Source organism: Pyrus communis, chromosome 13 (genome assembly GCF_963583255.1).
Source record: "Pyrus communis chromosome 13, drPyrComm1.1, whole genome shotgun sequence".
In the NCBI taxonomy this organism is placed as follows: domain Eukaryota; kingdom Viridiplantae; phylum Streptophyta; class Magnoliopsida; order Rosales; family Rosaceae; genus Pyrus; species Pyrus communis.
Window position 1 is genome coordinate 17,640,353 of NC_084815.1, and position 16,034 is coordinate 17,656,386.

The following is a 16,034-nucleotide window of genomic DNA, read 5'->3' on the forward strand; positions in this document are numbered from 1 at the left end:
TGGTGGGCCCACTGGGTTCTGGCGAGGATGGGCTTGGGCTGGCGGTGGTTTGATTGGGCGTGGGTCGTACGGTATTGTAGTCCGTGTGGGATTGGGTGTCGCTGTATTATTTAGCACCGTTATTATTACAGTTGTTTATTTAATTTTGTACGGGATTGATCCGCTGTAAGGCGCTGGTGAGTGTTTGCTTTTTTTTATTTATCTATATTTTTGTGCTTCGTTTTATATTTTATGAAAATTTCTACAAATATCTTCTGAACTACTAGGTGTGTGCGCATTTTGCCACTTAAATTAAAAGTTTCCTACAATTACCACTGGACTTCATTTTGGTGCCAATATACCAGCTTTAAATCCAGTTTAAAATTAAATTATCCAGATGTAGTTAATGAAGAACAAAAGTTAGAATTTCAGTCAAATAAAAGTGTCGATTTTGGTGACCAGAATATCCCCAAAGTGTCTGGTAAAGGAATTTATGAGGAAAAATGGTCAATTTCTGCATTAAAAGTGAACATCATGTTAAGATAGTGGAGCAAGCTTGTGCTCTTAGCAAAGACCAAAAAACCATAACGGGAAAGTGATGCGTAGAAAGTACGAGTAAATTAAAGTAAGAGTATAAACAAAAGAATAAAAGAGTAGAGTGGGCAATGAGTATGATGAACCATAAATAAATGTATGTAAAGGAAACTAAAATATCTAAATATCCACGATGTAAGTGTACAATGTAACACATCCAAATATGTTAATACAAATATACTAAGAATAATCCCTACACTGATGGGGGAAGATGCCACCTAGCCTCGATGTTAAGAGGGCGCAAAACAAAATGTGTGAGTTGGCAATAATAAAGATTTCTAAAAATCATTTCTCTTTCGAACATACTAACCGCTCGTTATAAACCCACATAATAAACAAAACCAAATTACATATAAGTATGAAAAACCTAACATTAATGTAGAAACAGTATTACGATAAATAGGGCAAGTCACTTAAATCCTCAGTATAAAATCAACAAGAGAGATCCAACATGTAGAAATCACAATACCATGACACCAATGAAAATCTATTGTTACAGGAAAGCAGATAAATCACAAATCATCAGTAAAACAAATATGGTATGCTCATTAGAGAATGCAAACACACTAGATCATACAGAAATCAGTAAAACAAATATGTGAAACTGACGCTAAACGTATACATACGAATCCTAATTGTCTAATGTAAACTAGTATAGGTAGGCACCTATAAAGATTCAATGTGAACATACATGTGAAGCTGATCTTAACCTCGTACAGTACTATAAACAATGTGTAAGTATACATAATGAGTGGATAAATTATATGAAAACATGTCATAGATAACTCTCAAATCACAACTGTCACAAATCATAATATTGCATAAAGTATTAACCAATAGAAAAACATTCCAAAGTAGGGCTCACAAGGTTATAAATCGCATCATCGTCAACAAATAAATCATTTGCATTATCTAAGTAAAAGCAAAGTATGATATAAAGGAAAGCGATTATTTTTGAATTCCTTCATCCTAATCCATCAAAATAGGGAATTCGTATCATTGAAATTTGATCTAACAGCTGAAGTTATTATAACTTTTAAAGTGGGCCCCTGTTTGAAGCGTTGGATCAAATTTCAATGCAAGGATTCCTTGATTTGGTAGATTAGGAGGAAAGGATTCGGAGATAATGCTTTTCTTGATATAAATGCATCACATAAAACCGATTCCGATAACATATATTAATAATATAGTAAGAAGCAAAAGGCCACTCAAGATACACCGTATAGTCATATTTGCCTTACCTTGCATGCTCTTTATAATCCTTAAGATACCACTCTTTAGATTTTCCAACCCAATTCAAAAAAAGGTTGGGTTGACTGATCGAGTTGCCTGGTCCGTACGTACCAGGTTTGGGTCGAATTGACTCAAATCTGGGTTAGGTCGTCGCTGTGCACGCCGGAATCCTCATCGGATTTTATTCTTGGCCAGGAAACTTTATAGTGCTGCTACCCGTCCATCGTCCAACTTCCTATCAAAGAACGGGGTTGCTCCTCATTCCACAAGAAAACATTGGTGGTGCTCTCGAGGGTCGATTCCTTGCCGTTTGGTTAGAATCCCCTTGCACGTCCTCAGTGCTCTCGTCGGATTCTGGGTTTTCTCGCCGAAAAAGCTAAAGACTTTTCTAGGTCGAATATGTGGCATTTCTCAATAAATCAACCATGCAATATATGAAAATTCATCTATTCAATGATATTTATCGAATGGTAGTAACCATGAGGCTTACTTTTGCCGTTTCCAGTGAGAGACTTGCTGGGAAAGCTTCTTTGCGTTAGAGCTTTTCGAATCGGCATCTCGAGTTAAGTTTCTAGACAATGAAAACTCAAGAAAGATTCGTGGTGACGAGAAGAATAAAGTGATGGTAGTTTGGTTGTCTGAAATTGCCTGGATAAAGGCAATGGCGCCATTGTTGTTGTCCCCATGGTTGTCGAGGAAGAATGGAAAAGTGAGAGAGAGATAGAGAGAAAGAAAGAAAGAAAGAAAGAAGTATGGGAAAGCAGTAATGTTATTCTTACCATGTTTTTATACCACATTTATATACCACTTTATGTGACATCTAATGTGGACAACTACATCATTTAAATTAAATTAAAAACCATTTAATAAACCAATAATTAAAAAAAAACTGGAATTAAATGGTGATTGTGGCATACGAGGAGGAGTCTTCTCCTTCCTTCCCCGTTTCTTCTTCCAAGCTAGTTTTTTCACACCATTTTTTTTCACCCTTCACGTTAGTGTGGACTACCACAATCTCTAGAAGAACGCGAAACTTGGCAAGAAGAGCAGCAAAAACAACACAATTGTGCGCAATTGCTGCCATCTAGGTCAAGGATAATCTTCGACAAATTGTGGTCGGTGGGGAAGGGACATGTAGAGAACAAGAGCTAGGAGACATCCATAAGTTCTCATAGTCCAACTTTGAACGTTCTTGGCGATTCAAAGTCAGTTTCAAGACACCAAAGGCATTCCATCTCCTAAATCGGGGTTTCAGGGCTGACCGGAATTGAACGAGTTTGGAAAATTCCACTATAAGTATACGACAAGGTTCATTGAAAAAAATGATACATGCGTACCAATAATCCAAATAGGGGAGCGCATGAACCTTGTTGTATGAGATTTAATTTAGATTGTGGTGGATTCGACTGACCTAAAAAAATGGCGTGGAAGAAAAAAGAAGCAGGATTGAATGGGGAAGGAAGGAGAAGACTCCTCGTATGCCACAATCACCATTTTATTCCAGCTTTTTTTTTAATTATTGGTTTATTAAATGGTTTTTAATTTAAATTAAATTATGATTAATTTAAATGATGTGGTTGTCCACATCAGATACTATATAAGATGATATATAAATATGGTATAAAAACATGGTAAAAATAGTATTATTGGTGGAAAAGTGAGGGAGTGCTGAGAAAAGAGAGAGTGGGTGGGTCCAGTGGACCCAAAACCCAAATATAAATAAAATAAGGTAACAAAATTGTCCATAACTCTGGTGAACGAATGCCTTAAATACTAAAGTTTCATAGAATCTTTGTTTGTACTTCAAATTCTGTTTTGCTTGCACATACGTGTTCGCATCATTGGGTATTACGAGAATATACTAAGATGGTAAGTCATACGTGTCACGAGCACGAAGGTTAACCACTTCGGAATTAAATTACAGTACGCGTTGTAACATGAGCAATCTATCCAGAGGGTTTTCAGTGTTATCATAACATGAGTCAGTACACCACCTATCATAATACAAGCGGAGAAGATTTTTTTTTTTTTTTTTTGTCAAGTGTCCACTCCACTTTTATCATGACATGTGATATACTGGCCTATGTTTCAAGTACATTGGAAATTTCTCCAATCTGTCATGCAATTCACGTAAAATTTAACACACAAGTCGTTCATGCACATGCAACATTCAAAATTTTTTAAAAAAAAATAAAACTTTTTCAAAACTTTTTTTTCCTCAATTGTAATTAACCAACCTACGTGGTACGTGATATGAATAAATTTTTTTTCTTCTCTCAATTAAGAGAGACTATATTCAAGCATTGTGCAATAAATTCAATTATATTCATATGACATAAACTAGCTATATAATTTATTTTTGAACATCAAATTGTTACAATGATTTTAATAATCTAATCTAGTCTTTCTTTTTCACACATTGTTACTGTTTATATGTTGGTTCCAATTTTGATCTATAAATGAAAGTTCCGAGTATCTTTAATAATAACATTCTCTTCAACTTTTAAACAAAATGATTCATCAAACCAAACGTAAACCCTGCTTTTACCGAGTAAATGAATCGATCTTAAAAACTGATTAGTTCCGTTACCGCAAAATGACATTTAAATTTAATGCACAAGGTCTACTATAGTATAAGAAAACATATTCCAAACATGAGATTAAATATAACTAAGTTCTTTAAAGAAAACCTAAAACTTTTCAATGAATTTGTAAGAAGAGCAATCAACACCCTTTATACGGCGCGTTTCATATAGCCTAAAGCGATACTTGCTTCTTAAGCTACAGGCACTTCTCACTCTTCACCATACACGTAAACCCTTTCACGAGATCCAACGGACCAGACGATCACACATGAGAGTCGAATATGATTGGCCAAGCTCCGAGGCCTCGCAATCTGATTGGCCCACGTCATTAGAAATGACATGTTTCCACGAATTGCCATCATCAGCTTACAGACGGAGTCGCAGATGCGGACAGCATACGTTTATCTCCCTCTATAAAAGCTCGAGTCCCACGGGCGGTACTCAGAAACACCGAGGACTCCTCCAAAATCGCCTGAGAGGCCACCAGAAGCCATCACTCTTTGCACTTCGATCTCCGACGCAGAGAGAAAACGCACAGAGCTTTCGTAGTTGCGCAGACGCCATGGCTGGCTCTTGGAGAGCTCGCGGATCTCTGATCGTGCTCGCGATCGTCACATTCGGTGAGTGTTTCGGTTTCTGAGTGCTGGATCTGGTTTTTTCATATTTTGTTTGAGGTTATGTAGATTTTTGTTTTTGATAGGGATAATGCGGCGGATCTGACTGTGATTTGATGTTTTTGAGCTCGGAAACGATGAGATTTGTGGATTGAGCTTAAATTTTTTGTGGATTTTTGTTAGTGGATGTTGAATTTTGGTGCGTGTAAGAAATGGTGGATGATAGGTTTATTCATGATTACGTTGAGGTGTCGGAGTAGATCTAGATGGTTTGAGAAAGTTATAAAATTGTTTGTTATTGATTTAATTGTGTAATGATTGAGATCTGTAAGTGATTAGATTGATATGTGTGGTTGTGTAAACATATCGTTTGTATGTGTGTGTATGAAATTTATTTGCTTGATTTCGTATACGTCAGGTGAAATTGAAACATAAGATAGGAAGAATTAGAATGTTTAGTATTGCTAACAGATATTAGGGTTTAGTAGCTGGTAATTTGATGAATTTTTATTTTTGTTAAGAAATGGAAGTTTCCGAACGTCGAGGAGATTTCGATCTTGCAACCGTTGTGGTACCATTTCTTATGGGCAATGTCATAAAAAGTGTTGGTTGCGTTGCTAAGAAAGTAGGCTTAATAAATGATATGATAATAATCTGTGCACAGCTTGCTGCTAGTTTCTGTTAATTGTTTGTCATTTGCTAATTGCGTGATGCGTGACATGCCAATGGCCAAAGCCTTGTTTGAAAGGAAATATATTGATATGGTAGTGGAACATTGTCACGTGATATAACTAATCCACGTGTTATAATTTTTGAGGAGCGGGTTTATACATGAGGTTTTGTGATTAATAACCATATCACGTGCGTGGATTGATTATACCACGTGATGAGTTACTACACAATAATTTATTGTTTGAAAGCGATACGTTATTATCATTTACCGTATGTGCTTCATATATGTACTAACATGGAAAAATTTGCATTTCAGGGTGCCTTTTTGCATTTTCCATCGCTAAAGAAGAAGCGACCAAGTTGGGAACTGTCATTGGAATTGATCTTGGGACCACTTATTCCTGTGTTGGTGTTTACAAAAATGGTCATGTGGAAATTATAGCCAATGACCAGGGTAACCGTATCACCCCATCATGGGTGGCTTTCAGCGACAGTGAGAGACTGATCGGTGAGGCTGCTAAGAACCAGGCAGCTGTGAACCCTGAAAGGACCGTCTTTGATGTCAAGAGACTTATCGGAAGAAAGTATGTGTTTTCTTTGTATGTTGATGATTTAAAATCATTTAAGCTGGCTGGAAGTTAATACTGACTGGTGCTTATTCTTTGGCAGGTTTGAAGACAAAGAGGTTCAGAAGGACATGAAGCTTGTTCCTTACAAGATTGTTAATAGAGATGGAAAGCCTTATATCCAAGTGAGGATCAAGGATGGTGAAACCAAGGTTTTCAGCCCCGAAGAGGTCAGCGCCATGATTTTGACTAAGATGAAGGAAACGGCTGAAGCATTCCTTGGGAAGAAAATCAAGGATGCCGTCGTTACTGTTCCTGGTGAGTAAAGCTTATATTTAACCTGTTATCTTTCCAAGTATATACGATTGTATTGGTCATAAATCTGACATTGTTTTCCTTTTCAAAACGCAGCATACTTCAATGATGCCCAAAGACAGGCAACCAAGGATGCCGGTGTGATTGCTGGGCTGAATGTTGCTAGGATTATCAATGAACCAACCGCAGCTGCCATCGCATATGGTTTGGACAAGAAGGGTGGTGAAAAGAACATCCTTGTGTTTGACCTTGGTGGTGGAACTTTCGATGTCAGTATTTTGACAATTGATAATGGTGTTTTTGAGGTTCTTTCCACAAATGGAGACACCCATTTGGGAGGTGAGAAAGTCTTGTCTCTTGTTTAACTACTTGCTCATACATTGTCATTGTGGTATGTTGCTGACGTCAGTGTGCTGTTCTGCAGGTGAGGACTTTGACCAGAGGATCATGGAGTACTTCATCAAGTTGATTAAGAAGAAGCACGGAAAGGACATCAGCAAGGACAACAGAGCCCTTGGAAAACTCAGGAGGGAAGCCGAGCGTGCCAAGAGAGCACTCAGTAGCCAGCACCAGGTCCGTGTGGAGATTGAATCCCTTTTCGATGGAGTGGACTTCTCTGAACCCCTCACCAGAGCTAGATTCGAAGAGTTGAACAACGACTTGTTCAGGAAGACCATGGGACCTGTGAAGAAGGCTATGGATGATGCTGGCTTGGAGAAGCGACAGATCGACGAGATTGTGCTTGTTGGTGGAAGTACCAGGATTCCCAAGGTCCAGCAGCTTCTTAAGGACTATTTTGATGGCAAGGAGCCAAACAAGGGTGTGAACCCTGATGAGGCTGTTGCTTATGGTGCTGCTGTACAAGGAAGCATCTTGAGTGGAGAGGGTGGTGAAGAAACCAAAGGTAATACTCCTTTCTCTTCTTGCGCAGATAATTTTGATATATTTGATAAAGCGGTTATTAGCTGAACTGCTGTAGCAACTACTGACAAATGTTTACTATGGTATTCAGATATCCTTCTCCTTGATGTCGCTCCTCTCACCCTCGGTATTGAAACTGTTGGAGGAGTGATGACCAAGCTTATCCCAAGAAACACCGTTATTCCAACCAAGAAATCCCAGGTTTTCACCACTTACCAGGATCAGCAGACAACTGTCTCCATTCAGGTATTGTTCTTTGTCAATTTGATGACAATAAAATGCTTAGTTTAGTTAAGTCTTCGTGCAAATGCATATCGGTTTCTTAATGGATTCTATTTAATTTCTCAGGTCTTCGAGGGTGAAAGGAGTCTCACAAAAGATTGCAGGAACCTCGGTAAATTTGATCTTACCGGAATTCCTCCAGCTCCAAGGTCTGTTTATGCTGGCATTTAATCTTCCCTTATGATTTGCCACCCGTTTGTTTCCAAGGATTCTAACAGTATTTCGTTATTCTTTACTGAACAGGGGAACTCCTCAAATCGAAGTCACATTCGAAGTTGATGCTAACGGTATCCTTAACGTGAGGGCAGAAGACAAGGGCACGGGTAAAGCTGAAAAGATCACCATCACAAACGATAAGGGTCGTCTCAGCCAGGAGGAGATTGAGCGCATGGTTAAGGAGGCAGAGGAGTTTGCCGAGGAAGACAAGAAGGTGAAGGAGAGGATCGATGCTCGCAACAGCCTGGAGACCTACGTCTACAACATGAAGAACCAGATCAACGACAAAGACAAACTTGCTGACAAGCTCGAGTCCGATGAGAAGGAAAAGATTGAAACTGCCACAAAGGAAGCCCTCGAATGGTTGGACGACAACCAGACCGCTGAGAAGGAAGACTACGATGAGAAGCTCAAGGAGGTTGAAGCTGTGTGCAACCCCATCATCTCAGCCGTATACCAGAGGTCAGGAGGTGCCCCAGGTGGTGCCGGAGCCTCGGAGGAGGACGATGAGTCGCATGACGAGCTTTAAAAGAGTAGCTTTATTTTATTTTCATCGACCACAGTTGGAAGCAGTGAGGAGAGAGAGAGTGGTTATAGGTTTAGGGGAAGGAGACTTACTGTAATTTTTCCGATGGGGATAGAAGAAGCCGAGGGAGACGACTCCCTCGGCTTATCTTGTTTTTGAAGTGGAGATATTTCAGGTCTTTTTGTTAGAACTGTAATTTCTTTATTTTGATAAAGAAAACAGAGTTCCTAAATTTGGTTGGTCGTCGGTTTTTATTTGCTGGTTAATATCATATGCAGTATATTAAGATATGCATTAATTAATGATTAGTAGGGCTTAAAAAGTGATTAAATGCATGCGTAATCTGCCTTGGCATCACATATGATGAACCAAGTGCGAGTCACGTACCCGTTGTTTCCAAGTAAGTAATGCATTTACTAGTTTTAGACGGGGGAAAAATTTTCATTAGTAAATCTACGTCGGTATTTTGTTTTTTATTTTTTATTTTTATTTTTTGAGGTACTAAAAAGAAAAGACTCGTATTGATAATATTAAGAATAGAGATAAATGTTATCAATCACTTAAGTTACAAGTGTTGGATTTTTTATTTTTTTTAACAAATGGTACTATCTACTCTAAGAGGGTTGGAGAGTGGACTCAGCCTAGCAATACGCTTACCAAAATAATGTTGTTCAACTTCGCCTTTAGTGAAAATCGGACATAAGACCTCATTTACGAGTGTTGGATTATATTTTATAGATTTGGGGAAAAGAAGTGGGTGGGGAAACGGAATATGCCGTGATGAGAGCAAAGAAAACTCCCACTTCTCTTTCAGAAAAATGGAAAATGCTGACCGTTTATGGGAGCCAGGGAAAACTGAGAGGCACGACCTTGAGCTACAAGGCTAGCGGGTTTTAACTCTCAAATAATAAAGCATGTGCAATAATTTCCATCATTTGCGAAATTAACAGTTCTAACCACCGTGAATATCGTGAATCGTTTATTAGACTCAATGAAATAATGTACAGAAACCTTGCACGAGCACGTCGAGCAGTGAAGGTCTCATACAGAGCTGTAAGAAATATAAAATATACGTCTTTTTCGCCTGTTATTTTATCATTTTTTTTTTCTTTTCTTCTCTTCAGAAGAAACAAAAGGAAGAAGAAGATAAACCCTAGAGTCCAACATTTGGATTGCCTGAGCCTGCTGCCACAACTCCCATCCCACCTGCACCATGTGAAATATCAACCAACTTGTCTTGGTCACTTGAATCTCCCAAACGAACCCTGTCACCGTCCAACTCACGTACGAGATCATCAATCTTCCGGAATTGAAATGGCCATCTCGCGTTGTATAGAAATTGGCGAAGGTCAAACCGGTTATCCTCGGGTGAATAACTCTGCATGAAGTGAAATAAAATGAGATACTCCATTTGATGCTTCACAAGAGGGACAACATTTTAGACTGAACTTAGTTTCATAAAGTCTTCATATCTATACCTCAGCGTGATATGAAGGCGTTAGCACAGTCATTTTGTGTCGATTGATGGAGTAGTACTTGAAAAAGTGCTTCACTTTCTCTGCCACCTCTCGTGGAGTCAATTTTGTACCCCATCTGTAGCAGAGATTCTGTAACAAGGAATCGTATAAGATGAAGGTCGTTGTTAGAGAACAGCAAAAGATATCAATATTTTATATAGTTGACAATGCAACGAGCAATCATGTCCTCTGAGAATTCCATGTAGGAAAATAACCATACGACCATGGAAATGGGCATAGACCAGCCCATACTTCTTAAGTGGTCTCCATAAAGCATTGGACTAACCTTGAACATGGATACGGGACCACAGCGGAAAATTTTGCGCATCCTTCCATAGACCGAGAGTTCCTGATATGTCATTCCCATGTCTACTTCATCCAGCTGTTTTACACAGAAAACATTATTAGACTCACCTATCTCGTATGCGTAGGACAGGGGTCAGGACTCAGGAGCATAAAACATTTTCCGCAGGTACTCCCCTATTATATTTAACATGTTTCCAGGAGAAAGTGTTACAGTTGAGGAAAAATTACTGATAATGCAATTGGATAGGTAAAGACGAGCTATTACCTGACTGTAATTGGAACGTATAGGTTCCAGTTCAGCAGTGGGTGGAGCTGCTTCAATATCTGCCAAGGACGCATAACTAAGATGCATGGCAGCCCATCGCAAAAATGCTCGAAGGTCCTGCTTGCTAATGCTTCCGATAGGATTTATATCTGCTGCGCTAGAGTCATACTATGCAGGAAAAATAAGAGTACTCAGATATAAACTAGTAGGCAGATTAAGAGCATTAAGATACGACAAAATGGCAACAAGTACTAGAATTTATTAACATACACCACAAGAAAAAAATATACAATACCTTGGTGAAATAACCACGCAATGCTTCATCCACATTGGAGCTACCCAAAACAAGATAAAACCCAGGTTTATTATGAACCCAAGGTAGGAGTGATGCAAACATAAAAGCCAGCACCATCCTTATTCTAGCTTGAATGTTTTGCAAACCTAAGTTCTCAACGTTAGATCCACCATCTACCTATCAAAATAAAACAAGATTGAGGAATCAATTTAAAGCACAATTATTTACAGTTTTTATGCGACTGTGGTGATCCCAATTACCATAATATAGACATGCAAACATAACCAATGGAGGAATTTGAAGCCAGACAATTTTTACCTTGTATTTTGGTCGTTTTCCCGTTACTGTTTGAAATAATGACAGAAGTGCGCAAACAACACCATCTATAGGAACGTCAAGATGCCATGAGCCGATTTCATCAGCTAGAACTTTCGCCCGTGACTTTGTTGCTTCAGAGCTGCAAGGAACAAGCTACTTTAGTATCATAAAGGAGCACATATCTGCAAGATATTGGAATATTGAGAAAACTACTGCAAGTCTATAATGGAAACTTCACTAAGGGCTTGTTTTGATGTGCTTTTAAAATGATTGAAAGCACTTTTAGAGAAAATGTTTTTAGGTTCCAAAAGCACTTTAAGTGCTTTTGACAAGAAGCACCAGTTATGTGCTTCTTCCTGGAAGCACTCTAAGTGCTTTTCCAGGATTTACTAACATTTTTACTAAGGATTGTTTCCAAAAATATTTTTACCAAAAGTGCTTTCAGTCATTTTATAAGCACATCTAAATGAGCTCTAATTAAACTACTTTCACATTCGGTTCAGGAATCTCAGGCGTTACTAAAATCCAAAGAAAGAAAAAATTACGATGCCCTCCCCAATTTATTGTATTTCATTTTTCATATCAACTGATGACACTCGATATGCAATGGAGACCACAAAACATTAAATGTTAATCTTGGTGTAGCATCCAATAGAAGATCTTGATGCTCCTACCTGTAAACTAGCTAATGCACTGGGAACTGCAACATAAGGAAATTAGCCGCAAGCAGAATAGCACATGGCTCACACAAGGAAATAGTGTATGTGTAAACTGAACCCACCTGTTTTCAGATCCCATGAAAACAGTATAAAATATGCGTTTTGCGAATTCTTTGCTGTCAGTAGGATACTGTCCATCCTTGTATTGTCCAATCCGTATCGCGTCAGCCTTAACTTGTTCATCCCCGTTTGCAATTTCTGCATACAAGTGCATCAGGATTCAGAAATGGATGATACACATTCAGAGGACAACATTTTCCCAGTAGGATAAGATGCCTTTCCCACCTCTGCGCTCAGACTACTAGTATAAGTTCAAAGGAGAGACTGCCTGATACCTCTATGTTCATCTTAACCTAAGATACTGGTTTTACGACTAAGTAGTAAGCTAAGACTACTCAAATTTAGTTGAAAATATTATGGTTCAAACTTCAAAATGTGGCATATGTTCTTTCTACGACTGTAGTATTTGCAAGGCAAAGGATCAATGCAGGTACTGTTTATCGTATGCCTGTAAGAAATGGTTACAGACCCCCATCCACCCATCGAGTATCCTTCTACATTAAAATGCAGTGTGTTGCCAAAAAGTTGACGGCAGAAAAAAAATGAAATTATTGTACACAAATATCGGATTAAAAAACTAACCTTTTACAACAAGCTGGCACATGCAACCAACTATAGCAGCTACTGAGGAGCTATCTGCTCCACCAGAAAGAGGAAGCAAAAACCCAGAAGCTCCACTTCTTCTTAAATAGTCCCATAACCAGCAACCAGGACCAAAGGCTATTTCCTCCTCAGGAGAGTGATACTTAATCTGCAAATCATAAATTATATTCAATTGTATTAAAGAAAACCACATTTAATAAATTCTGTCAAAGTATCACAGCTTAGCCACATAACTAAAATTTCAAGTGAATTTAAATGTTAAATTGAAATCTTACAAAGTAATCATGTTAATATTTTGTTATATTGTAACATTCGGTCAGAAATACACAAGGATGTAAACTATAAATATTTTTAGGCAAATTCTTGAAAAACCAACACTGAGAAACCAAAGCCTACTTGGCCAGCAGGCCCAAGTAGCCCTGGAATCTTCTGAATGCTTCTACATCAACTCCACTGGCTTGGAAAGAACTCATCCTCGAGTCCAAAACTGGATTCTCCCAAGCCTAACAAAGAGTGATTTTGAATAACGGACCATTCTGGAACATTTTATGTTTATTCTCAAGCTTCAGATCCACCGGGTTGGAAATAATTCGTTCTCGAATCTTTTGGTGATAACTGCTGAAACAAAATAAATTATCCGCATAACTTTTGCCTTGGCACTGAATCTTCCCACTCCTAAAATATTTAGACTATCTCAAACTGCTCGACCAATTCCACTCATCTCCTACTGAATCTCTCAACCAACAACGTTTTAATCCAAATTTCAGTTGATTGGCAGGATCAATGAAATTCCGCACAACAGACAAATGAAAACCATCAAATCCAAGAAAATCAACATGCTCAGAATTAACACTGTCTAAAGACTCTAAACCATTCCTCCAGTTTTGAAAATCAACATGCTCATCTTCAACAAAGTCTACAAGAATTTCTGGACCCACCTTATATGCAGATTCTTGTCTCAACAACTCCATAGTATTATCTGCACTACCCCTTTGACAAAATACATAAATAAATAGATAAATAAATCACTACCCCAACTACTTGAGTTGGTCATTGCTAGAACTTGATCTAACCTTCAGAGGACTAGAAAGGCACGTTTTCAGATTAAAAGACTGACAAAGGCTGTATCGTGCCTCCACAAAAGGAACCCTGGTTTTGCAGCTCGCTTGCTCTTGGAAGCTACTTATAGATCCTCTAAGACTAGCAACCTGCCATTAAGGAAAACGAAGAGTAAGGTAAAGTCATCGTAGGAAATTCCAGGAATCTGTATTAGTGGAAGAAATCCAAATTCAACAATGAGCAACCATGTATTCGTTATTTCGTGGAATAAAAGACACTGGAATTCAATGGAGCTTTTAAATGGAAAATTCAGACACTACCCCACATACAATCGGTGAAAAGAATAACATACCGCATCTAAATCAATTTGGGCAATCACAACCTCAACATCCTTCAAAGAAAATTGTGAGCCTTGAGCAACTAGATCTCCATTTATGGCAACACTAGCACATCCATCTGCCACAAATTAACCATAGTTCAACAACCAGACACTGTCCATTTACAAGTTTTTTTCCTTGAGCACATACAGTGCTGATACAAATATTTTCTAAGCAAAATGCATAGCCACACTGAGGAAAAATATCCACCAATTAATGTATTCTCACGTACCATAGTAAAGGCGACCACCATCACAACCCTGGTGATTGCTGTACATGTATAACCCTCCACGAGTGTGAGTAGCACCTATTAAAGCACGAAGACGAATATCAAGCTTTCTAAGTTGGTGATGACTTCCATTTGCATTCATAAAAACTTCAACCCCATTCAATGCAAGCTCGGCATGAGGAGGAATAGGAGTAAAAAGTTCTTCGCAAACTTCAGCGGCAACAGCTCTAATAAGGGAACAATGCTTATGATTTAGAATTTCCACAATTAGATTATGACTGAAAGAGAATACTATGCTGAAATAAAATTACAACTCCTGCAACACTAAGGCTGGCCTCGGAGCCATCTGATTTGGGGCACATTTTAGATAAAGCAGTGATAGGATCAACCAACAACAACTTCCCGCACAAGACACACCTTACAATGTGTTACGAACTTATGAATTGTGATGACATGAATACTAAAACATGGGCAACTGCAAAGTTCTAAAAGAACTTAATAATCATGAATTGTGTAGTTTACTCAATTTGTCTTATGAAATATCATGAAGGCAATTTTCAAGGGAGTTGCGGCACTCACTCTTTATATTTGCGGCACTAACAGTTACCAAACTGACGCGGGGAAACTCTCTAATAATTTATTCTCACCTAACCAATCCTACGTTTCATTAGATTTGCTACAAAAGCAACATATTTGCACACAGTCACAATACAACTGACCAACTGAAAATAAAGCAAGTAATATTGGCACTTACGTGTCTAGAAACTGTATGTACCCATAACCGAAAGGCGCAGATTCCTGCGACAAAGTTTCAGCAATTTCATTTGGCAACTGAAAGTCCACAAGTTGGTCTCTTTGTTTCCATGCCGTAAACCAACGAAGTTCCCTGTAATTTCCATCATTCGCAAGCCACATCTTTGGGCGAATCATGATAATCTTTCTGTTCATACAAATAATCTGACAATTGTAACGCTCCGACCCTTTGATCACAGGCATACCAAAGCTGCATAATATGCCATCAGTCCAATCCCCAACTAACAGCTCTTTCAAGCATTCCCATCTGCAAAAAAACACATTTCTTAATCACCACAAAATATTACCATTTACAATAACTTAAAAGTGAAAACCTTCACTATAAATTTATCTTTAAATAAACATTTACCACTTAATTCATCCACAAATAAGACCAAAAATTCTGATTTTTCTATCATTTAAGCTTAATTCTTACGCAAAATGCAAAACCCAATTTCAAACTAAGTTAACTAAACTAAATACGGGCTAATTTTATTCTAACTTATCACTTAACAAAGATTTAACCAATCATTTGAAACGTAGAGAGTGAGAACTTACGCATGATTAACAGTGTCGAGCTCGAGGAAATGGTCTTCGCAGCCATATCCAGTAATCTCAAGCTCGGGACCAAGCCGAATGACGGCGCCGGCATCCTTAGCCCGAACTATGGACTCCTTGATGTTCTTCAAATTGCAGTCGAAGTCCATTGCCCATTGGTTCAGATTGCAGGTTGCGACCTTCAGCAGTCTCATCTCGAATACCTTCAATTTCCAGCGAATTGAATTCTAGGGTTGCTAAATGGGGTTGTTGGATGAGAGAATCGGAGAGCGCGGAATGGATCGTAAGCTTCGCCGATGGGAGTAGTGAGCAGAGACGGAGAATTCGTGGCCTTGTGCTTCCTGGATCCTTGGACGGGTCAACCCGGTCTAGTTATTCCGGTTTTGACACGTTTGAAATTTCGGGTTTCGGAGCAGATGCGGAACCGTGAAGC

The 16,034-nt window shown here is 38.5% G+C and overlaps 2 protein-coding genes across 2 annotated transcripts; one reads left to right on the top strand and one right to left on the bottom strand.

Moving 5' to 3' along the window:
- The first annotated feature begins 4,812 nt into the window (after positions 1-4,812).
- LOC137711907 (luminal-binding protein 5) lies at positions 4,813-8,735 on the top strand. Its single transcript, XM_068451062.1, has 8 exons — positions 4,813-5,011; positions 5,994-6,261; positions 6,347-6,561; positions 6,655-6,897; positions 6,983-7,462; positions 7,571-7,725; positions 7,828-7,910; positions 8,005-8,735. The coding sequence occupies exons 1-8, from the start codon at positions 4,954-4,956 to the stop codon at positions 8,504-8,506; spliced, it is 2,004 nt and encodes a 667-aa protein (XP_068307163.1). The 5' UTR covers positions 4,813-4,953; the 3' UTR covers positions 8,507-8,735.
- A 734-nt stretch (positions 8,736-9,469) lies between these two features.
- On the bottom strand, positions 9,470-16,034 carry LOC137713241 (glutamine-dependent NAD(+) synthetase-like). Its single transcript, XM_068452525.1, has 13 exons — positions 15,602-16,034; positions 15,006-15,311; positions 14,255-14,478; positions 13,998-14,101; positions 13,660-13,794; positions 12,566-12,734; positions 11,986-12,121; positions 11,205-11,343; positions 10,887-11,063; positions 10,592-10,759; positions 10,307-10,402; positions 9,982-10,110; positions 9,470-9,881 (listed from the first exon to the last, which is right to left on the bottom strand). The coding sequence occupies exons 1-13, from the start codon at positions 15,793-15,795 to the stop codon at positions 9,657-9,659; spliced, it is 2,202 nt and encodes a 733-aa protein (XP_068308626.1). The 5' UTR covers positions 15,796-16,034; the 3' UTR covers positions 9,470-9,656.